Source organism: Cydia fagiglandana, chromosome 12 (assembly GCF_963556715.1).
Source record: "Cydia fagiglandana chromosome 12, ilCydFagi1.1, whole genome shotgun sequence".
NCBI lineage: Eukaryota > Metazoa > Arthropoda > Insecta > Lepidoptera > Tortricidae > Cydia > Cydia fagiglandana.
In genome coordinates, this window is record NC_085943.1 from 4,493,430 (window position 1) to 4,517,494 (window position 24,065).

The following is a 24,065-nucleotide window of genomic DNA, read 5'->3' on the forward strand; positions in this document are numbered from 1 at the left end:
CATAAGCAGTCTCCGTAACCTATAGACGCCTACAATTTCAGAGGTGTTACATGCGCGTTGCCGTTGCGAACCCTAACCTCCGCACCCTCGTTGAGCTCTGGCAACCTTACTCACCGGCAGGAACACAACACAATGTATTAAAGACATACCAGTTATACTATTGCCAACTTTCAAAAGATTTCATAACGCCTATTTTACCCGACAGGACAATTTGCACCGGCCTTACATAGGCGAGAAAAGAGGTCTTTAATTGTAATAACAATGTTTCGCAGCAAATTTTATTTGGTTCATACTACTCTGAAGTCGATATGCAAAATGTGATCCAGTACTTCCTCAAACAGGACCAAATATTTAACTTCTTAGTAGACCTAAAATAACTGTATACCTTGATCTAGAAGATGCTAAGGCCGTTCATCCAGGCCACGAAGCGACTGAGCGCGGTCTTGCCAGCGCCGGAGACACCGATGAGCAGCAGATGCCCTTGCGGCTGACGGAAGATACGGTCGATACGAAGAACGTGGTCCAGCACTTCGTCAAACGGGACTAAAGACTCCAGTTCGTAGATCTAGTAACCGTATACCTTGATCTGGAAGATGCTAAGCCCATTCATCCAGGCCACGAAGCGACTGAGCGTGGTCTTGCCAGCGCCAGAGACACCGATGAGCAGCAGATGCCCTTGCGGCTGACGGAAGCTACGGTCGATACGAAGAACGTGGTCCAGCACTTCGTCAAACGGGACCAGAGACTCCAGTTCGTAGATCTAGTAACCGTATACCTTGATCTGGAAGATGCTAAGCCCGTTCATCCAGGCCATGAAGCGACTGAGCGTGGTCTTGCCAGCGCCGGAGAGACCGATGAGCAGCAGATGCCCTTGCGGCTGACGGAAGCTACGGTCGATACGAAGAACGTGGTCCAGCACTTCGTCAAACAGGACCAGACTCGAGTTCGTAGATCTAGTAACCGTATACCTTGATCTGGAAGATGCTAAGCCCGTTCATCCAGGCCACAAAGCGACTGAGCGTGGTCTTGCCAGCGCCGGAGACACCGATGAGCAAGAGATGCCCTTGCGGTTGACGGAAGATACGGTCGATACGAAGAACGTGGTCCAGCACTTCGTCAAACGGGACTAAAGACTCCAGTTCGTAGATCTAGTAACCGTATACCTTGATCTGGAAGATGCTAAGGCCGTTCATCCAGGCCACGAAGCGACTGAGCGTGGTCTTACCAGCGCCGGAGAGACCGATGAGCAGCAGATGCCCTTGCGGCTGACGGAAGATACGGTCGATACGCAGAACGTGGTCCAGCACTTCGTCAGACGGGACCAGAGACTCCAGTTCGTAGATCTAGTAACCGTATACCTTGATCTGGAAGATGCTAAGGCCGTTCATCCAGGCCACGAAGCGACTGAGCGTGGTCTTGCCAGCGCCGGAGACACCGATGAGCAGCAGATGCCCTTGCGGCTGACGGAAGATACGGTCGATACGAAGAACGTGGTCCAGCACTTCGTCGAAGAGGACGAGCGGTACGTCTAACTCTTCTTCGTAGAACACCTAAGGGAATTATCAAATGGGTTAATGATGACGTTCAAATTCATTGTCTGGACGATAACTTGAATATATATTATTACAACTGGGAGTTTGCAGAGTCTCAGTTTTTAGTCGTTTATCTACTTCGCTGTCACTGAAATGTCTGGTGGGTGCAGTAGAATTGGAGATACTCGAATTATGAAAATCGGAATTCGTGATAGGCGAATATTTATTGGGATTTTAAAAACAAACAATTGAACAACAAAACAAACGATTGAACTTAAAAGCACAATGATTGATAAAATATAATTTGATTTGTTCCCAAAGTTGTGTATGTGAACATTGGTTTATTTGGGCGGTAGGTTTAATACTAAAACGTTACCTTTAGTCGGGCCTTGACGTATTCACGCAGTTGATCCCTCTCTACCGGCACATAGTCCTTGCTGAGCCAGTTGCTGTACAAGATGGGGCGGGCCAATGCCTGCTCGCGGTTAATACCTTGATTGTGAAAGAAATTTTACGTATTAATTTATCTTGAAAGACGAATTATATTAACATGGCAAGAAATGTATTTTGAACAAGTACAATATTTTGATTCATTTTAATTTACCCAGTCTTTAAAATACGACCTGAAAAGCGGTTACTACCGATGGATTCTAGAAGCATATAATCAATGTACGTATTTGACAGTTGTGTATCATCTAGTCGTGATTTAAAATGCATTATCACAATCATCTCAATGTGAACCAGTTTATTACAGTAAAGGCTCAAGATGTCATTTTAATCAGACGAAGTTAGAATCTGTTTTTAGTGTTCCGTACAAAACTTTGTTTACGGAACACTTATGGGATCACTTCGGTCTTGTTTGTAAAAAAAATCGTACCTGGGAAGAACCTCATAGCAACAGTATCGATGTTCTCATCGGTCCACTGCCTTTCGGACTCTTCTACCAATCGATCCTGGAAGAGACGCAGAGCTTCGTGCGCCCACAGTCTCACCAGACCTTCCACGTTCAGGTTGTCAAGAGGCCTGGGGATAATACATTATTATTTAGTGAAAAAGATAGTCCAAGATGTAAACGACCACTAGACAAAGTGAAACAAATGGCATAAGATTAGTACAAATTAAAAATTGAAAATGATGACTCAGTTCATTTTCAATTTTTAATTTGTACATTCAGCTTTCAGTAATATTCTAAAGAAATGTTAAATCCTAAGATGTGATGGTTTTACAAAATAAATAAGTGCTACGTAAGTACAGAATTCTTACTGTCTAACAAAATCGATGTTTGTCAATGAACCATGTTGGTCCTATTCTAAATCATGGCAGGCGTGGCTCACTCCGCGAATTCGTCGCTTTGCTACAGGTAGCTAAAAGTACATCCGTTCCACCCCAATTTTGGGGAAAGCCGTAAGCCGCGCGTGGCGCTGTCGCCACCTAGCCGCCATATCTGTGCTGATCGTAACAGACGCGTTTTGTTAGAGAGTGAGTCTTCTGTACCTAGTACTATTATTTATTCTTTGATCATGGGTCCAATCACGCGTTTTGTTAGACTGCGTCTTAATGACTGCTCAGATCATTCATGAATCGCGCGCCCGATTTATTGCGTGAAATATCACTGATGCTGTATATTGTAAGTACGTATAGCCTCTCCTCATCAAACAAACAAATATCCACATCTCACCTGATAGCTTCACAGATGCCTCGCACCCATCTGGTCATCTCTCTGGGCGAGTACACGTAATGCGGCTGCATGTCTTGCGTAAAGCGTTCCTGTGAAGCGAGGTACAGCTTGACCATGGCTTGGGTCAGAGGTTCTGCGTAGCCGCGAAGAGCGGGCTGCATACGCAGCATGGCTCGGGTGAACGTTCCGTAAATCTGTTGAGAAATTGACGATTTAAAAATAAAAAGAGGTTTTTACGAAAAAAAAATGTCATGGTCTCCTGTAGTGTCGGAATGTGATAGGCGCTCTTACAATTTTACTATAAATAAGTTTTTGGCAAAAATTTCATTTTTGGTACAAGCTTTTATCGCTGACTGTATTTTTCTTACGACCGACAGCTAATACTCATCGAGACAATTCTAAAAACCCCTAACACAATTAGGTTGCGTTGTTTCATCACAGAGTTCCTATGGCCACCTCCTGTCTCCATCGTCAGATCAGCTCGATGGTTGGTACCATAATATTGCATTGTCATCCGATTTATACATGCATGCAAAATTTCAGCTCAATCGGAAACTGGATCAAATTTAACTCGCAAGATTTGATTACAGACAGACAGACAATGGTCAGGTGAAACTAAATAAAAGCTTGTAAAATGTATTGCATCACTATGCATTATCGGGTGTCGGGAGAAACGGAAAACCCACTGGTCGGCAGGCCTCGTCGGCGATGGCGGGATAACTTGGGCTCCTTCTTGAGACGCTCGCCAGATATAGTACTAAACATAGACGAGTGGAAGAAGAGGGGGAGGCCTTTGCCCAGCAGTGGGACACAGTGGGCTCTGAATAATTATAATAGTAGGTCTCAGGCGGCTCACGTTTCGAACAAGGTCTACCCACGACTGCGGCGACCAGTGGCCATGGTCTCAATATGTTAACCTAGCACCTGTGACACATGTGAGTTTGACCAGGCATATAAGTAGACCACCCGATTGTACAAGGGTCTACTGTACCCACAGGCTACTGTACGCATAGTCGCGCTACCCCCTCTGCCACGCATACGGTAATTTACTCCATGTTCGAGTCGAAAGTGTCTTTGTGTGACGTCCGTGTCTTTGAGCAGACCAATCACGGCACGGGACTTCGCTCACCTCGTCCCGCGCACCCCCGCATTTTTGGCATCAACGGTTGCATGAAATAATTGCTCTAAACTCGGTCTAGAGGATTCCTAGTAGACTGTACCTGTTCGAGCGAGGTCTCGCCGGGGTAGTCGACGTAGATGACGGGCACGTGCCGCAGCAGGCGGTGCGACAGCGGCTTGCGGCCCGGGTCCGTCGGCGGGTTGCACGCGCCCACAAACTGGATGCGCTCCAAGTGGACCCATGAGTGATCTTTGAATGTAATAAAGTTAAATCGGATAAGGTTAAGAACAAATCAATACAACAAATCAATTGTCAAGACAAACAAATCTTATAAGATTTTTAACTGTTTTAGCCAATATAGAAACGAAGCGAGCGTCATGTCGAGCGTTTTTCGACTTAAAATACGTGAGTGACCCGTTGTTAATATATTTAATGTCTGTGTCTCACGGAAATTTTGTTATTAAAAAGAGAAACGAAGATCTTATAACCTCGTGCCGCCCACCATAATATGTTATAGCCAAGGAAGTTAGAATCTTGTTGTATTTTCAATTGGGTTGAATTTCATTTGTTCGAAAATTTTACGAGATTAATGAAATGCTACCTACTTTGTTATTAATTAAGGTTGACATCCCATCGAATCTGAGCGTACATCCTAATGTACATTGGGCGGCACGAGGATAAGTTGAATTAACCCTTTGAACGCCTCGCCTAACGTGTGTGGCGCGTCATTATGAACTTAGTCGGATTGCACGAAGGTTAATATTGGGCTGTAGCCGCGCGTGTCAATTGAAGTCTTTGGGGTCAAAGAGTTAAAAACATTGACATCGCATAAAGGAACCTTTACATAAAAGAGCAGAGGCTGAAACACTCCGCGGTCCAGTTACTTACTTACCCCCTTATTCATAAACGCGCTACAACCCTCATTAAGTAATAATCGTTTGTCCTTATCTGTAATTTTGATTTATGTATTTGTAAGAAAGGGATAAAACAAAACTAAGTGAGTCCCGTAAAGTTTTATGAATAAGGGGGTTAATCTAAGCTAGCTATGTCCAACGTATATCATCTTTTGTTATTCCAGCATGTACTTAAAATATAGTTGGAAGGTTTATTATATAATATGTATTAAAATCTGACCGCTCGCTCTGTAGAAGCCTTTGTGCTCTAGCAGCTGCCTCAGGAAGGAGATGACGCGCTGCGTGCCGTACTGGTCCATGTCGGGCAAGTTGATCTCGTCGCAGAACAACACGAGCCATTTGCCCAGCTGGAAACAAACCATTCAATTAAATTTCGGAACCCCAGGTCACAGAAGAAATAATAATACTACCGTACAGAAAGGACACTTCCTACAAACCCGAAGTTTGACAGCGGTTCAGGGTCGAATCATGCTGTCTCTTTCTAATACATGGCACTATCCCTTTCGGATATTTAGGGTTGTCAAAAATCAAGTGATTATCTTATCTGTGGTCGTGCACGCACAAGGAAGTCACGTGGTGCCAACCCTAAAAACTGCACACTACCGGGGACTCTGTTAACCTTTTCGACGCCAACGACGGATTTATCCAAACACGGATTAATCCGTCATAGACCACAGAGTAACATAGACCTACGTGCCTATGGATAAAGTTCAATTTCAGTTTTGACACTATGGTGACGTGGCGTCCGAGTGACAGCTTTTGTGTTTGACACGGCGTCGAAAAGGACACGTTCGTACGAGTAAGTGACGGCATGTGTCATAGATAGACCAAAGGAAACAAAAAACTACGCGAATGCTATAGCATTCCTGTCCGCGAATGTGTTAAGGACCAACCATATTCTGGCTCACTCATGTTCACTGGCCTCCCCGTTGCAACAAGTACTAACCTGCACAGGCGCCAACACAACTCCATTAGGCGTCTTCCTGTACTCGCAGTAGTGGTCGAAGGTCTTCAGCAGGAGCTCAGGCGTGGTGGCGGAGGAGAAGTTGAGCCCGACCACCTCCATGTCGGGCAGCGCACGGAGCGCAGAGAACAGCGTCATGGTCTTACCGGAGCCGGGCGGCCCGCATAGTACTAGAATATGTGATTATGTTAGCGGACATCGGACGCGAAAAACGGCAACATACCTATTCCACAAATATGCAGAGGTGATTGGAAACAATTTTCTAAAGGGTTCTCGACAACACGGGTTATGAGATTGAGTTACGAAAAAAAATAGTTGAGAAATTTAATAGTTTAGTATGTGGGGTTGAAATATTGAGAAACCTTTACGTAGATTAACTTATATTCCGCTACCCCTTAGACAACAGAGCCAGATGCACCAACCACAATGGCGGACTGATCAACGGCAAACAACAATGAACTATGAAACTTTCCATATAATATTTTGTAGTGATATACCGTTTGGCGCAAACGACCCTTAGGGAGAACCTTAGCGTCTCCCAATCCTCGGCGTCTAGCCATCTACTCAACGCAACGTTGGCGCAACTGCGCAGCGTCATTATTTTCCATATCGCTGACTAGACGCTATAGTTTGGGGTCTCTAAGGGCCACCTGACACTAGCGTATCCCGAGCGTCGGCGTCTACTCAACTCTATAGTTGCTGCTCTACGCAACGTTGGCGTAAATGCACAGCGACGCCATTTTCCGGTATCGTCTTGGGTGGTCCCATTCGTTTTTCGTCAAGTTCTTAAATTAGTCCTTTTCTGATTTCGTCACCCATTCTACATTCGTCACAATCGTCGGTGGCTTTCAATGTAGAATGCGTGACGAAAGCGGAATAAGACTAATTTAAGAACTCGACGAAAAACTAGTGGGACGACCCAAGACGATACCAATTTTCCATAGCGCTGACTAGTCGCCGGCGCTCAGAAGACGCTAGGATGGGGTGGCCCTCACACAGCCAGTACGTACCGAGCGGCTTGTGCTCGGCGAGCCAGGTGTAGAGCAGCGCCTCGTGGCGCACCGTGTCCAGCGTGGGCACCACCACGTCGGGCGCCGCCACCTTGTGCGTCTCCACCTCGATCTGCGGCACCTTGGCCGACCAAGGCACCCACTCCCCGGTGATCGACACCTACATTATATCATAGTTCATTATTATAGGTACTTAGCAGAGTGTGCTAACGAGATTAATAAGTTTTTGGCAAAAATTTCATTTTTGGTACAAGCTTTCATCGCTGACTGTACTTTTCTTTCGACAGACAGCTAATACTCACCGAGACAATTCTAAAAACCCCTAACACAATTAGGTTACGTTGTTTCATCACAGATTTCCTATGGCCACCTCCTGTCTCCATCATCAGATCAGCTCGATGGTACCATAATATTGCATTGTTATCCGATTTATACATGCATGCAAAATTTCAGCTCAATCGGAAACCGGGAAGTGGATCAAATTTAACATGCAAGATTTGATTACACACAGACAGACAGACAGACAGACAACGGTCAGGTGAAACTAAATAAAAGCTTGTAATAAAATAAATAGCGTATTGTTACTGAATATTTTCAATAGCCTCATGTATGAACTGTAGGGGGCAGCACAGGAGCCCCTTGATTATTGGCGCAAACTGTAAATGTCAAGTTTAAGTTTCCCATTTAGGCCACAAATGTCAATATTAAGTTTAATATTCCGATTTAGGTCACAAGATAGCCCTCCAACAACAGCCTAATCCTAGTATATACACCGTGTTTTTATTGAATTTCGTTAACTTCGTTGTATGGTTAAGTACGTTTAAGAGAACTAAATGGCATAGATAATTAAAAAAAAAAAATATTTTTTGCTTAATTTGAAAAAAAAAAATTAAGTTTAAAAAGTAATTAAATGTAGCATATAGCGTTGTTGTAACATGGGCATTACATTTAACTCAACCAAACAATTGAAATCTGTGACATATCAATGTCATTTCGAACATCGAGCGACCGAGATTGTATTTAAGTTTAGTAGCAAATGCATGAACTCATTCTAAACACTAATCAATATGTAAACCGGCCCTAAGGCAAGTGTATACGCTTGTAGAGGCCTCAAAGGAAAAAAATAAATTATCGATTATCTCCGAAATGGAGTTAATTAGAATATCGGTGTCTTTGAGAAAGTTACTAGATTTAAGCTCAGGAATGCACCCCTGAAATTAACGGAAAAAAAAAAACACGGTGTATAGCCTAATCCTAGTGCGTATTTAGATAAAACACTATTCGTGAAAACAAACAAATGTGATAAGCTTACCTCGAAGTCAATGATGTGTTGATTGGGACCACAGTTAGGTAGAGGCATAGTGCTGGCAGATCTTATGAAGTCGCCCAACTCATTACGATCCTATAAAAAAACAACATTACTTTCGGCAAAAAGAATAGATAGTATAGAGGGGTCCTGTCATTGTGAATTTTGTAGTCACAGTAAATTTACTGCCATCTATCGACACACGACTAAAACTCAAAATAAAAACGCATAAAATTATCAAAAAAATGTATATATATATATGGTGGGAGTCAGGTCTGTGGCTGCAGGCGCTACCCTCTCCAAACATTGGGACTTTTCTCGACAACACTTCCTTCCGCCTAGCAGCTAGCTTACGTTTAGGGGCATCTACCAATCAGCCACATAGCTGTCAATGTGGCACCACGGTGGACATTCTTGGCCACCATGGCCTCTCATGTGTTCGAAGCGCTGGCAGGATCCCCCGCCATGCCAGTATAAATGATGTCCTCCGTCGGGCTCTTGTTAGTGCCAAAGTACCTGCAGTCCTCGAGCCCAGCGGTCTGGCCAGGGATGACGGCAAGAGGCCCGACGGAATGACACTGGTGCCTTGGAGCATGGGTCGGCCGCTAGTTTGGGACGCTACCTGCGTTGATACCCTGGCACCGTCCCATGTTCCAAGCACCAAAGATTCTGCTGGCGCTGCGGCTTCCTCAGCCGAAAGCCTCAAGCGCCGCAAATATGCCGCTCTGGGAAGCAGCTACATATTTGCGGCGTTTGGTGTCGAAACTTTGGGGCCGTGGGGGCCAAGTGCGCGTCGACTGTACAAAGACTTGTCGGCGCGCTTAATAGAGGCTTCTGGTGACCAGAGGGCTGGCCACTATTTCGCCCAGCGTATTAGCATCGCTATACAGCGGGGAAATACGGCCAGCCTTCTGGGCACCTTGCCCGTTGACGGCGATCTGGGGCAATTTATTTACCTATAGTTTTTGTAAGTTTTATTATGTTTGTTAATTTATTTCTTTGTTTCTATCAATAAATAACTCCCTATGGATAAATTATTTTATTATTTTTATATCATTTTGATCCATGTCCATTCACTGATATCTATGTGTTAAAATTGTTAAATATGAAACGGTGTCGTCACGCCATCTAGCCGAGTATAGGCTAAAGGTGTGTGCGGCATCTATCCGAAAATTACTTATTCTTGATTTCCGAGGCACGTTTTTTCCTTAGACTTTATTCATCTTATACGAAGTTACATATGTCTTTGGTTTCTGACTAATGTGTATTTTATGCAATATGAATAAGGTTCTAAAAATACCTTTAGCTTAGCGTCACCAGCGAAGGACCAGAGAAGGGAGTAGACGAGCCACTTGGGCACGTACGCTTCCAACTGTTCGTTTGTTACTGGGAAGTCGGGATGCTGCCGGTTGTAGCCAAGAATGTTCCTGTAGAAAAAACTTTACATAAGTTTTGGTCTTTGGCCAGGGGTGCGAAACTTCCGAGATCGGCCAAACTCGGCTCCACTCGGCTCAGCATTGCTCGGAGCAATTATTAGGGTTGGCACCACTTGACTTCCTTTTGCGTGCACGACCACAGATAAGATAATCACTTGAATTTTGACAACCCTAAATAGCCGAAAGGGATAGTTAGAAAGGGATAGCAAGATTCGACCCTGAACCGCTGTCAAATTTCGGTTTTGTAGGAAGTTTCCTTTCTGTACGATAGTACTATTATTTATTCTGTGCTTTGGCTAAAAATGTTTATCATTAGGGTTCCGTACCCGAAGGGTAAAAACGGGACCCAATTACTAAGACTCCACTGTCGGTCTGTCTGTCTGTCACCAGGCTGTATCTCATAAACCATGATAGCTAGACAGTTGAAATTTTCACGGATGATATATTTCGAGCGAGTCCGACTCGCACTTGTCCAGTTTTAATTTTATATTTTACAAAATAGTTTTATTTTTTTAAGTTTCAAACTCAGTTGTGTTGGCGCAGAACAGCGCCATCTGTTTTGGATGTCAAACTAAGGGGTACGTTTTTTTCTTAGACTTTACCTCTCTATTACAATCAATTCTCTTTGGTTTGAGTAAATCGATTTGCAACTATGTCATGAATACACTGATTTGAATATTTATTTTCATCAACAATTGTTTTTTGTTTACTATAGTTATTATAGAATCTGTATCTTATTGTTGTCAATGGCTGGACGTAAGGACATATATCTATCTCACCTAACACCGCGATTCAACATGGAGTGCAAGGAGGACAGCGCCCGATGCCGAGTGAAGTCCATAATGTGATCGAGCGAGATAGCGCGTTCGAAGCATTTCACAACTAAGCCGTCGCCGAAGAACAGAGGTTGGAGAATCATGGCCACGTCGCGTTGAGTCTGTAAAATACAATGGTTGTTACTCAACCGTGCTACTCACTTGAGTCTTACGGGTACAATCACCTGCAATAATATGTTACACAACGAAGGCAGCAAAAATATCTGACACGATTTTATTTGTAAACTGCAAAACGTAATTCAAGACCAAAAAAGTAATCGTGGATCCCGAGTGGGTGGACATTGTCTTACTTTTTTTGGTCTTGAATTACGTTTTGCAGTTTAGAGCATGTCACATATTTTTGCGGCCTTCCTAGACTAGAGTAACATATTATGGCAGGTGACTGTAAATTCGTAAATTCAAAATTTAAAACCTCAATGACGTTTTTAAGCTGGATAATTTATACCCATGGGATTCCAACAAATACTGCTAAGATGTTATAATGCAACCAACAGTATCGTAGGCTTTAATCACAAATCATCTTTCTACTAGATTGAGTATATAAAATATCGCGGTCACCACACATTGGCGATGGCGTTCCAATACTGAGTATGAGAGTGTAACCGCTCTTTTACCTATTATTAAAAATATCAAAAGTTCTAGTATAAACTTGGGCTGTTGTTATATTTTAAAATAGTATATGATGGAACTAATAGGCTACAAGAAAAAAAGCGTGTATCAGACTCAGGGCGTTCGCTGGCTGGCGTAGCGGGTGAGCGGGTTAACGAAAAATAGTATGGGCGTTACTAACTGGCTCGGACGCATGCAACGGATTTTACCTACACCCGCACCCGCGTGCGTACGCCCGTGCACCCACGGCAGCTAGCGGACGCCCTTAGTAAACACTTCTTAGCGGAGTATGTCGCAAAATTTCGTGGAGAAAATACAATTTTCATTTGTTTAGACAATTTTGTAGGAATATTCAATTTTAAATTAACCTGTAAAGCTGGAGACAGGATGTTTTCGGTAGCGTTTTGATCACCGCCCGCCGCCGGAGCGGCCATCACGATGCTGAACGAGTCTTCTTCGCCGTCCTCCAGGGGAATGTTTCTCAGTCTGAACAGAAATCAAACAATTATATAATAGTGTTATACAGTAAACTGTTATAGAGTTTCGTGACTTGAAAGATTGAGACTTGTTCGTATTATGCGTACCTATATGCAACGCATGTTGTAATGCGAGTTGAAAGGGCTTACCTCAACAAATAGTTTTCGAAGATCATTTCGGTAGTGAGTACGTCCTGTGAGAACCAAACCATACCGCAACGCGAGACCGTAGCAAGGGTAGCATATTTAAGATCTTGGACCTGGAAACAAATATATCGTTAAAAGGAACGTCAATGTGAACATAAATGAAAGATACATGCATGATTAATTAACTTTGTAGCAGATAAAATAAAGATACAGCATATAAAACAACACCAGCAGAGACGTACCAAATATGGTAGCCGTAGATACCGACGTCATGTTAAAAACCAGACGTTCGGCCAAGGAGACATTTAGACTTATTGTGTGCAATACCGGCCAATCTAACTAACTACCTCAAACATGACGCGCACGTTGGGCAGCGTAAGCAGCTTGTCGTCGAGCACAGAGTTCAGGTCCACCCACTCGGGATCCACGTCGAATATGATCTGTTTGTTGGCACCATATATAACTAACCTCAAACATGACGCGCACGTTGGGCGGCAGCGACAGACGCTCGCCATTGGGCAGCGTGAGCAGTTTATTGTCGTCGAGCACCGAGTTCAGATTCTCCACCCACTCGGTGTCCACGTCGAATATGATCTGTTTGTTGGTACCATATAGGTATACAACTAACCTCAAACATGACGCGCACGTTGGGCAGCGTGAGCAGCTTGTCGTCGAGCACAGAGTTCAGGTCCACCCACTCGGGATCCACGTCGAATATGATCTGTTTGTTGGCACCATATATAACTAACCTCAAACATGACGCGCACGTTGGGCGGCAGCGACAGACGCTCGCCATTGGGCAGCGTGAGCAGTTTATTGTCGTCAAGCACAGAGTTTAAGTTCTCCACCCACTCGGGGTCCACGTCGCCGTCGAATATGATCCATTGGCGCTTGTTGATTTCACCGCGGACGTTGTCAATGATTTTTCTGAAAAGGTTATTTTATGTAGATAAGAGGCAAAGTAATAAGGGCAACGCCACTAGCCTCATTTTGCTATAAATTGTGAAATTCATCATGTTTTTGCTATAACTTCAAAACGTAAACTAGTTTAACCGCTGTCACGGAGACAAAAATACAATAAACGCATGATATTGCCATGAAAACGGAGAGACATCTCTGTCAGCTCTATTCAAATAATTTATTCGCGCGGTCGTTTTATGTATCAACAAATTTAGCTCTGGGGTTAACGTGGGTCCTTATAATTGATGTAGGATACAGAAACTCTTCGAAGGTCCTATGTTTAAGGGGTTACCTGAGGATGTGCGTGAACAGTCCATCGGTCCATTCGCGAGTGTTGGGGTCCAGTACACCGTACAAAGTCTCCTTTGACATCGCCTTAGGGTCTATCACGTGAGCTACGCCTTCAACGCCTTCGAATCTAAATAAACACAAGTTTGTAATTAACGGAATGCTGTAAGTATAGACAATGATTATACCACTGTACACTCGACGTCAATGATATGTTTACATTTTTCTCCTTATCACAAATGAGTAAGGTGCATTAGTGTAAACATATCTTTGACTTCGATTGTAGTACAATGACCAATTGTACAGTTTTCCAATAAATTTTAACTGTAAATTAAAATTTGAAAGCTGTACGACCGACATTATTACAGTAAGTAAGTAAGTATGTACAGTAAAATGGCGTTACCTTTCCAAAGCCTTGAGCAGCACGCGCCACGCGGTAGACTTGCCGCTGCCGGAAGGCCCGACCATCATCAGACCATGGTTCAGTTTGCAGATCTGATATAGTTGCAGTACCTATACATAACATTAAGTTAGGATAATTTCTGTGAATTTTTGGTTTCAAAAAACTGTTTTAATAAGTCGTGAATGTGAAAATATGATGAGTTTTGTGAATGACAAAAATATAGCGTGTGTTGAGCACATGTTTCACTTAAGCTTCATAATAATAATTAAGATAAGTGTGCTGAATTTATTGAAAACACATATTTTTTTAGATTATTAATGATGAACTGAAATAATTTGCTATAGTGTGTTGATACGAGTATTTACAAATGTAATTGTCAAATAGCGATGTAGAATATCAGCGTGTGCTTTTCATAAATCCAGGGAGAATTTCTGTGGAGTACGAAAATACAACAAGTGTCAAAACAAATAGTTTTGAGTTTACAAATAATAGAACGCAGGAAAATAACAGTAGGCCAAAATAATATTTGAAGAACCAATCTAAACAAAGAGAAAAAGTTTTCAAATGTTATATTCGGGTTGTTTAACTAAGCGGCTGTGTTTTTAAAACAGAAAATGTTATAATATTAATAGTTAATACAATGGTATTGTGGTGGTTAGTAAAAAGTCTAACCCCCTTATTCATAAACGTTTACTAAAGTTAACAAGCCGATAATAATCGTTTGTCCCTTTCCGTCATATCAATACGTTGGAAAGGGACAAACGATTATTATCGGCTTGTCAACTTTAGGAAACGTTTATGAATAAGGGGGTAAGAATGTTACATTGTGGCCGAATAACAGGGCTTGGGTTTAACCTGCGTCTTCGGCTTTCTGTCGCGAATGCAGAAAACGCTGGTTCGATCCCAGCTCTGGGCACTTGACTTGGAGGCCTTGGTCACTTTTACTTTAATATATTACATCTCTTGCAGTTTGTAATTTACATAGTAATTTTTACTTACCAAAATGCAAATCAAAATATTTAATATTCAGTGCATTGGGGAAACTTCGCAAGCGGGATAATTATGAAAATGACAAAGATCTTCTACACTAAAAGCACTTTCTACTGTAGCAACCGTAAGAATGATGCCATTGCCTTGGTAAGTATTGCAAGTAAGTGTCATAAAAATATCTACCATTTCCAAAACTACCCCGCTTTTAAAGTTAACTCAATGCACCTTAAATTATATGATTTGTTCCCTGTTCGCGAACTATATTATAGTATTAATCGTAACATAACATTTAAAACAACCCCGAATATACCACTCATCCTAGCGAAATAACTGCTCGACTACAAGACCAGTGAGGACCCTGTAAACACACACATATACAGCTCCATGCACACATACACACTGACCTTCTCGATCCACGTGCTGTGATGCTCGCGCGACGCCTCGCGCCGTCTCTACGTGCCGTTAGCGGTTAGCATGGAAACGCATATGCATACACACTCACGGGCTACCGTATGATTGATATAGACTGCGCTTTCTAATGATTTATTCTTATGTGAGAACGATAGCGACAAGCAATACTTGAATCTAGAGAGAGAACTCCTCGTGGAAATAAGGTCAGGGAATTGGATCTGTGTGCTACTTACTTTGTATGTTATCACAGTGACAATAATATATCTCTATCGGCTTCGTAAAAAGAGATTTGCTGTTAGGTAGTACTTCAATTAAATTAAATTTGTATTCATTTCCATTGTTAATAAAATAACGAGGTGTGCGAGTACGAATCTTAAAAGCGCGTACGAAAAATTTCCTATAGAAAACTTATTACGGCTTGTAAGTCATATTCACGTTCTCCCGACCTTATGCCCTTTGTTCTTCTGGAGCTAATTTGTATACTTTATATTTTTCCAACTTTAACATTTTTCTAATAAAATTTATGATTTATAAATCGATATTTATATCAAAAATTATATTTTGTTGAACGCTGTATCTATATTTTTACCTCAAATAGTTTTCAAATATAACTAAGTTATTTTAACAGATTAGGCGCTCTGGTGTTCTTATCTACTTTTGGTCCATTAGAAAACGCAGTCAAAAAATTATAAATAAAAATATTTATGATAAAGCAAATGTAAATTTTATTGTTAAATATTTTAATCGCATTCATTAATAATGTTAATAGCAAAATAATGTTTTATAGTTAAATTTTATTTAATGTCGGATGATACCGTCACCGGTTAAGATGAACTTCATAAATAAAAAATTGAATTAATCTTTGTGCAAACAGTATGAATAACATTTATGTGTCAAACTGTGCGCATGATTATAAATTGTAATAAAAACATCACTACAGTCTTGGTTACCGGAACGATGAGAACAGAGGGCCTACCGCGAACCACGTTCGACGTATTGCCTCTCTTTCGCACTTGTAAATTCGTACGTAAGTGTGACAGGGAGGCAACACGTCGAACGTGTTTCGCGGGAGGCCCTCAGAGTCACACTTTTAATGAATGAGCCAGTGTCAACTGAAAAACAAGACTGAACAGGACGAGACAGTGCATTTAAAATCATAATGCTCATCGCCTTTCGTATGGTATTATATTTCAAAACATTGCGCCCCGGTGATAAAATTGCACTTTGATGATCGCCAGTTGGACAACTCTCTGTTGTTTGCTATAATATATACAGGGTGTGGCCTGTAATATGAGCAAAAATTTAACTGTAGACTGTACTCCTCATACTGATCAACATTTGTTCAGCGACTTTTGAAAATAACTTGTACTCTGATTTTTAATACACTTTAAAGGTTATTCAAAGACGTAATGTATTGCGAATTTTGTTATGTTTAAGGCTTGACAAGCAACGTCAATCACAATGATATGGCATGGCGATGGCGTCCATTGAAGATAATATTTATTTTGTATGAAAAATAGGGAGACTAAATACTTCATAATTTTTAAAAGTTGTTGAACAAAAATGTCACCGTTTGTGGAGTACAATCTATGTTTTAATTATTTGCTCATGTTACAGGCCACACTCGGTATAGATTATAGCACAGATAGGAATAAGTGCATTTATATGAATCATTCCTATTTGTCTCCGCCTCATACACATACACCAAAAGAGCATACGGCGAGAATACACCAAATAAAGTGGAATTATCCTTTCAAGACTTGTGTTATGTCTCTTGCAAAGCAAACCTTTAAATTAGCGTATTGTGATTTAAAATGCTTATGTTCTGAGATCAAAATTATTATAGTAAAATGAGTAATTAGAATGAGTATAGCTGTTCCTACTGATTATCAATGGTCGATTTGAGACATAAATGGTATTAATTTTGTTATATTTATAATAATTATGTTAAATGTATTAAATTCACCGCATTTCACCACCGTTTCCAGGGATGCAGTTATTTAAACTGTGCCGACGAAAAGATGCCAAAATTGCGAAATTCTACATGGAAAGATTTCATCTACAGGAAATATAATTTACAAAAAAAATTGTGTTTCAAAATGTTTCGAGAATTTTGTCAACGTTTTGGAATCTTTCTGTAACTTGCACATCTGGATACCTAGCCAAGGTGACAATCGCTTGCACTACGACAACGAAAAGCTTTGTGTCTCTATCACTCTTCCTTATTAGTGCAATAGTGACAGTTGCGTTTCGTTCGCTATGGAGCATAAACGATTGGCATGTTGGCTACGCACCCTGCAGTTATTTAACTAGAATGTGACGCACCTTTTCCATCCAGGTGGAGCCCTGCTCGTCGCCTTCGCCGCACACCAGGAACTCTTCAGCACAAACCGTACGGATCTCGTTCTTCAGGCCTAGTTTAATAATATTTATATTAGAAAGCTCTATCGGCTACTTGAAAGCACAATAAAATTTAGCTTAGTTTGGTTGTAAAAAAAAGAAATAGTTTCGCAACGTCTGTCTGCCCTCTTGTGGCTTAGCTTATCAGTCTTTTACCAGGCTGACATTTCAAAAATGACAATCCAATTGTCAGTCTTACTCATTAAAAATAGAACACACGTTTGAAGTGCCTTATTTGGGAAATACATATATGTATATCCCTTAGCGCCACTTGCACCATTCTACTAACCAGGGTTAACCGGTTAAACCTGGAGTTACCATGGTTAACCAGTACAATTTGACACTGTGTTAACGGTTTATGCTTAACCCCGGGTTAGTGGGATGGACGGGATGGTGCAACCTTTCTATGCCCGTACGTGCATCAGTACAGTAGGTAGGTTTTGAATTCTATTTCATGTAAGTGCAAAACCTACAAAACATTTTTAGAAACTTATAAAGTAAATCCCACTAACCAGTCATCTCAGCCCTGGTGTAGCCAACATTCGGGAACACGTCGTTGAGCAGCGAGAACAGTAGCGGTATGTCCTCCGCCACTAGTTTCGGCACCATGGTCTCGCACACGGATTGGATGAGGATGTCCTGCTCGGGAAGCGACTCCGCGATCGACGCCTCGTCGGGGACTTCGGTGCCGCGCTCGATTAGATTCTCCTGCGAATGGGTGAAGGTTTAACAAACGAAAACTAACCCTTGTAGGGTTTAAATTGAAAAGATTCACGTTTTCGAAGGAAGCCGCGAAAATCCACGAATTTCAATGGGGCACCGATAGCAGGAATGAACGCAAAAAAGGTTGAAATCCTATTGTACTGTGTAAAAATGGTTATTCTACAAATCTACATTTAAATCATGTGGTAAAATGCAGTACGTAACGCGAAACCCAAGTTTCGTATCGTTACTTTTTTCGTCCTTTTACAATAGATATTCAACGCTATAGAGTATGTATAAAGTTTCTGTAAAATGATAAAAGGAGCTTACTTTGATCTTCTGAATGCGATCTCGCTTGACGTTACCGGCCGACACGAGCACGGACTTGAGAGCTCGCAGACCAAAGTCGTAGTGCGATTGGTTCGACAGCTGTTCGTCGCAGAGCCTGGGGAAATATTTATCAATTAGATAATTTTATTGGGTATTCTGTATATTCTACGTGATAAATGATTTATTTCTGCGAGACACACATTTATTGATTAAATGAGACTACACAATTAAATAAACATAGAACAATAAACTATAAATAAGTTACAAAATAATAATACTGAGTATAAATAAACTTATAACAAGGGCCCTATAAATAAAACTCAGCCTCCGAGTCATTGCCGATGGGTGATGTCACGTCAATGCTAATATGTTGAGCAAAATACTGACCAGCCTTCTGGCCTTCCTTTTATAAGGCGGGCCGCAAACTTGTACATGGAGAATAAGAGATACAAAGTAGTATATACGCTCTCCTCTCTTGCTAAATGAATGAATGAATGAAATGTGATTAAATTAAAACTTACTTGAAGAACGGCACAATCTTGCAAGCCAGCTTCTCAGCAGTCCTGAAGCCCTGACTGAACAACATGACTTCAGCGATTAACTGCCTATCCGGTGTGGTCATGGCCAAACTGCGGAACAACTTCTTCAAGTTGTCAGGAAGGTTGGAGCGGCCCGCGTATCCAGGGTTCATGGTTATGAATATGGCCATGTCTTGGCTGACGCGCACTTGCTTGCCGACCAGCTCCACGGTTATGGATTTGGCTGGAATGATAAGACGTAGTTAAGGCTGCTGTTTTTAAAATGATAATCAGAATTAAGGTTTTTTAGGGAATAACTAATTACAATGAGGACCATAACATTGAAAGTAGCTAAACCTTTGACCGCCCAAGACTGACGCGCGTGGTTACAGCCCAATATCAACCTTCGTGTATTCTGATAAGGTTTACAACGGCGCGCCGCTCACGATTTTCGTGGCGTTCAAAGGCGACACCTAATGCTCTAGTTTATCGTAAGAGTCAGTTGACTACAGGGTAAAGGTTGAACACGCCAAAACTGGGGCACACAAAATGTAGTACAAAATTATAATAAAAGTGAAAAAGTATATTATGTTTTACACATTTAATAGCATATTTAACGCTGTTTAAAATAACATTCCATATTTTAGATTTGGTCTACACAGTAAGCCATTTTTCTAACTTTCCTACGTACACGGCTCATAAGACTTTGCACCATGTTAATAGAACACTGTCTTGACGCCCATGTCCACATCTTTTGTAGTTCAGGGACCGATTTTACTCCGCCGCCTTTCTTTTTTAAAATTCCCTTCATAATACTCCAGTACTCTTCAACGGGCCGCAGTTCCGGACTATTTGGGGGGTTGCACACTTTTGGTACCACCACGATCCCATTTGCAGCATACCATTCCATCACTGGTTTTGAGTAGTGGCAACTGGCTAAATCTGGCCAAAACAAAGGTGGTGAGTCATGCTTTCTTATGAAAGGTAGCAAACGTTTCTGCAAACACTCTTTTCTATAAATATCGCCGTTTATTGTCCCGGTAGTAATAAACGGCCGACTTCTTTTCCCACAGCTACATATTGCTTGCCAAAGCAGGTACTTTTTTGGAAATTTCGAACGTTTTTTTAATTTACACTCTTCAGGGGCGTCTACTCTACTTAGGCTGGTATAGAACTCTTGCCCAGGAATTTGTTTAAAGTCACCTTTTATGTATGTTTCGTCGTCCATGACGACGCATGCAAATTTGGTTATGAAATTCTCATAAAGTTTTCGAGACCGTTTCTTCGCGGATGAGTTCTGTTTCGAGTCTCGATCTGGTGCTGCCTGGGCCTTATAACTCCTTAGGCCAGCCCTACGTTTCACTTTTTGAACATAGGACTGAGACATTTTAACTTTTTTAGCAACATCGCGAGACGAAATCTTAGGATTTGAGGCAAACATGTTCACCACCTTCTCGTCCTTTTTTTTATTCTTGACACCCTGCAAGCCTCCACTTCCTGGATTCCGATCTATTGTTAGGTGCGCACGGAACTTTTTTAATACGCGACAAACCGTAGATTGAGGACATTTCAGTCGTTTCGCGATATCTCTGTAGCTCAGTAATGAATTTTCTACGTATTCGTGCAAAATTCGCTCGCGTTGTTGATGTTGTTTGCTCGACATTTTGACAACGAATAAACATAATTTAAAAAAACTTGATAACATTATAGGCCAGTGTCTTGTGACCAAGTAGGTGCCATAAAAGTTTGTATATCTCTATTATTTGCATAGCAATAGTCGATTGTACATGCCCCAGTTTTGGCGTGTTCAACCTTTACTCTGAAATTATTAGTTATCTTTATCTCATAGTGCACTGGTTCCGAAGATTTCACGACAAAAGTTTGGCACTGCAAAAGCTACTTTACTTTCTTAGTAACTAAGGTCAAAATGGGTCAAATAGTAACGTACCAGTATTGTCGCCCTCCTGGTGGCTCTTGAGCGCCTCCTGGATGGTCTGCACCTGCTGCGACACGGCCGACAGCATCCTCTCCTCCAGACGATTGAACTCGTCGAAACAGCCCCAGGCACCAACCTTTTCAACATTTGTAACATTAAATTTTGAATAGAATTGCTATCTTTTTATCCCTGAACTCCCATCGTCGAGATATTGCGGCGCTAGAAAGTCACCTCTGCATACCACCGTGGCGATATTTCATGCGTGCGCGGTTTTAAGGACATTTCGGAGTGTTGAGAGTTGAGAGGATAATCGAACGATGTTTCTTTTTATAGCAATTTAATCTATGAGCGGCTATGATTAACGAAATATTTACGGAAAGATCGCTCACTGCCCGCGGGAATATTTTAGTACTTGGCTAAACTAATCTTTTACAAAAAATAAGAAAAAAATATGATACTTTACTATCTATGTACTTTTTAGGGTTCCGTACCTCAAAAGGAACCTAAAGGATAGGATCTATAGGTTTCTTTTGAGGTACGGTAGCCTAAAAATACCTACACACTTATAGGATCACTTGTGCGTGTCTGTCTGTCTGTCCGACCATACCCGGCCCCCCCTTTATGTCCGAAACTAGTGAGACTAAAATTTTAAAAACTAATTCTTAACCTATACATGATAGGACAACCTATTAGACATGTGCAGTCAAGCGTGAGTCGGAGACTTTATTACTTAGTTTTCGAGGGGTTTTTAAAGACATTTAATTCACGTTCCACATAAAAAAATACAGTATTAAAAATTGAGTAATGTACAAAACCCTTGGAACGCGAGTCCGACTCGCATTTGACCGGTTTCTTTAGTACGACTTATGCCACGTTGGGCATTAATGTGTTAAGAATATCAGTAGTGTACTTTACCTGACACAGACCGACGAAGATACGGCCCATGGCCTGGAAGTCGAAGGTCTCGTCGCAGTTGAAGACAAGCACGAAGCGACCGAGCTGGTTGCCGAGAGCCTTCACCGACTCAGTCTTGCCAGTACCGGCAGGCCCTGGGAAATTGAAAAAAAAATATATATATTTAGTAAAATGTCTTAAATTGGTATTCCACTTGCCCGATTTCTTGATCCAATGTGATGTGCTTTGCGTTACTCTCTTACTAAGCAAAATGTGAGACGCAAATACACATTGGACAAAGAAATTGGACAAGTGGAATACTCTTAGGTTCATTCAGAATCACCTCCGAAAGCCTTGTAATTGAGTCGTCACCTCAAAAAAAAATATAACGATATGATACTCTTGAGAGATTGTCGGAATTACCTCATTACCCGATATTCGGAAGTGATTGGAAAATACCTAAATACACCCTAAAATGTAAAACCCACTATAATACACTCTTTATCTTAATCTGCTTCCGTATATTCACTTTATCTGACTGCTAAACCATTTTATTGGTCAACGATCATTCTTTTTACGTCTTGCATAAGTTTGAGTAAGAGGGTTTTTTGATAGAGGATACTTTACACAATTTTCGTCACTACATCGTTATTTACTTCAATACTTTTAACCACATCGATTAACGATTTTAAACCTTTTTACACTGCATATAGAGTCTATAATTGAATATATCTCACCGAACGGCGAGCCTCCAAGACGGGCTTCTAGAGCCTGCGTCATGGTCAGGTAGCAGCGGTCAGTCAGCGGGGTTTGCACGAGTCTGTCCTGCACGCCGAGGTACTCGAAACCGTACAGGAACTTAGCGTTCGCCATGTGGATCGTCAGTTGTTGAAGAACCTGAGTTTTTTACAGAGAGAGAACAGAGGTTTTTAGTCTGCGATTATGGAAACTAAAGGTTACCTTTTTTGGTGTAAGAGCATGAGCTAGAGAAGGAATACTAAGGCGCATAAAGTAGAGGAAAAATGTTCAACCGCTCAATAGGGCGTATTACTGCAATGTTCTGTCGCCAGAGTGCAGCACTAGTGCACATAGTAAACCATAGAGTTATACATACTAGGCCTTAAACAGTTTATTGACAAGTTTTCACTGTAACATTGATGCATCAAGGCGGTTTGATTACCGCCAAACGAGAAAATCGAAATTTCGTTATCTGCTTCTCTATCGATCGAATAGGCAAGAATGATAGAGAGGCAGAAACCGAACCTTCGATTTTCGTGTTTCGCGGTAGGCCCTGTGATTGAGCTAGTGACGCCCTCTACGCAGAGTTCTGCGTAATATTCCCTACTATACAGCTATTTAAAACACTTTACGCGTCTGAATAAATTGTAATACCTAGCTATTTTCAACCTTATTTCAAGGTGGGTAAGGTTATATTTTGGTGCACTTACGTCATTGTTCCGGGGGTCGAAGTAGAAGCGCATCTCGCAGAGCCACTCGAAGGAGCGCGCGCTATTCACGTCGGAGGCGATCAGCCGACGCGTCACTGTTCGCTTGTGGACGAACTCGTTGATCTAAACCGAAAATGCACCGTAAATGTAACGTAGACCAAACTATAGATTCTAGCTTAGAATACAATATCGACATTATTGACAAATCGTGAGACGGTCGTGATTTGGAACGTGAAAAGAAAGGGAAACTCAGGAAGTTTAATGACGAAATGTACACATGTAATATTATGAGTGTTATGATAATAAAGGGGTCTAGTTCCTGCTTGGATAGGAAAGGCACATCAGAGAGAATCACTATCTGTGCCACTAGGTCAGGGCAGTCAGATACTCCGCGCAAAGTTCTACAAGCCACTACAAGAAGATTATAGTTACGCCTCACTTGCAGAGAGTTGAAACCCAGGGATCCTAACAAAAATTGTATAGGGTATAAAAATGAATATGGGGCTGAGACCTTTATTCAGTGAGACTTTTTAGATGAACTAGATTAAGAGAGCGCAACCTCATATGTGTGTCTTCACTGTTTTTTTTTAAGAGCGCTCTTACAAGAAAAGTCGAAATAATGCAAAATTGATGATACTAGTCGACGAAATTCAGGACTTTGTGCTCATTATTAGAAACAATGAGTACTTGTTCCAGTAAAAACGTCTTCTTATCTTTTTAAATATCGTTGTAAATATTAGAAAAAGGACTTATTAAA

The 24,065-nt window shown here is 41.5% G+C and overlaps 1 protein-coding gene across 1 annotated transcript in view; it reads right to left on the minus strand.

The window, feature by feature from the left end:
* Positions 1–24,065, minus strand: part of LOC134669428 (dynein heavy chain, cytoplasmic) — an 88,867-nt gene that overhangs the window by 30,834 nt on the left and 33,968 nt on the right. The window contains exons 36-59 of the mRNA XM_063527005.1: positions 23,309–23,431; positions 22,598–22,757; positions 21,882–22,015; positions 20,979–21,102; positions 19,034–19,274; positions 18,513–18,627; positions 17,993–18,188; positions 17,406–17,494; positions 13,680–13,789; positions 13,281–13,406; positions 12,778–12,955; positions 12,032–12,141; positions 11,774–11,891; positions 10,740–10,897; positions 9,825–9,951; positions 8,531–8,620; positions 7,219–7,378; positions 6,191–6,378; positions 5,465–5,591; positions 4,431–4,579; positions 3,211–3,404; positions 2,410–2,555; positions 1,909–2,024; positions 1,359–1,550 (exon numbers count right to left, since the gene is read on the minus strand). Of these exons, the coding sequence (XP_063383075.1) occupies positions 1,359–1,550; positions 1,909–2,024; positions 2,410–2,555; positions 3,211–3,404; positions 4,431–4,579; positions 5,465–5,591; positions 6,191–6,378; positions 7,219–7,378; positions 8,531–8,620; positions 9,825–9,951; positions 10,740–10,897; positions 11,774–11,891; positions 12,032–12,141; positions 12,778–12,955; positions 13,281–13,406; positions 13,680–13,789; positions 17,406–17,494; positions 17,993–18,188; positions 18,513–18,627; positions 19,034–19,274; positions 20,979–21,102; positions 21,882–22,015; positions 22,598–22,757; positions 23,309–23,431 (3,471 nt within the window). The remainder of the gene's footprint in view (positions 1–1,358; positions 1,551–1,908; positions 2,025–2,409; positions 2,556–3,210; positions 3,405–4,430; positions 4,580–5,464; positions 5,592–6,190; positions 6,379–7,218; positions 7,379–8,530; positions 8,621–9,824; positions 9,952–10,739; positions 10,898–11,773; positions 11,892–12,031; positions 12,142–12,777; positions 12,956–13,280; positions 13,407–13,679; positions 13,790–17,405; positions 17,495–17,992; positions 18,189–18,512; positions 18,628–19,033; positions 19,275–20,978; positions 21,103–21,881; positions 22,016–22,597; positions 22,758–23,308; positions 23,432–24,065) is intronic.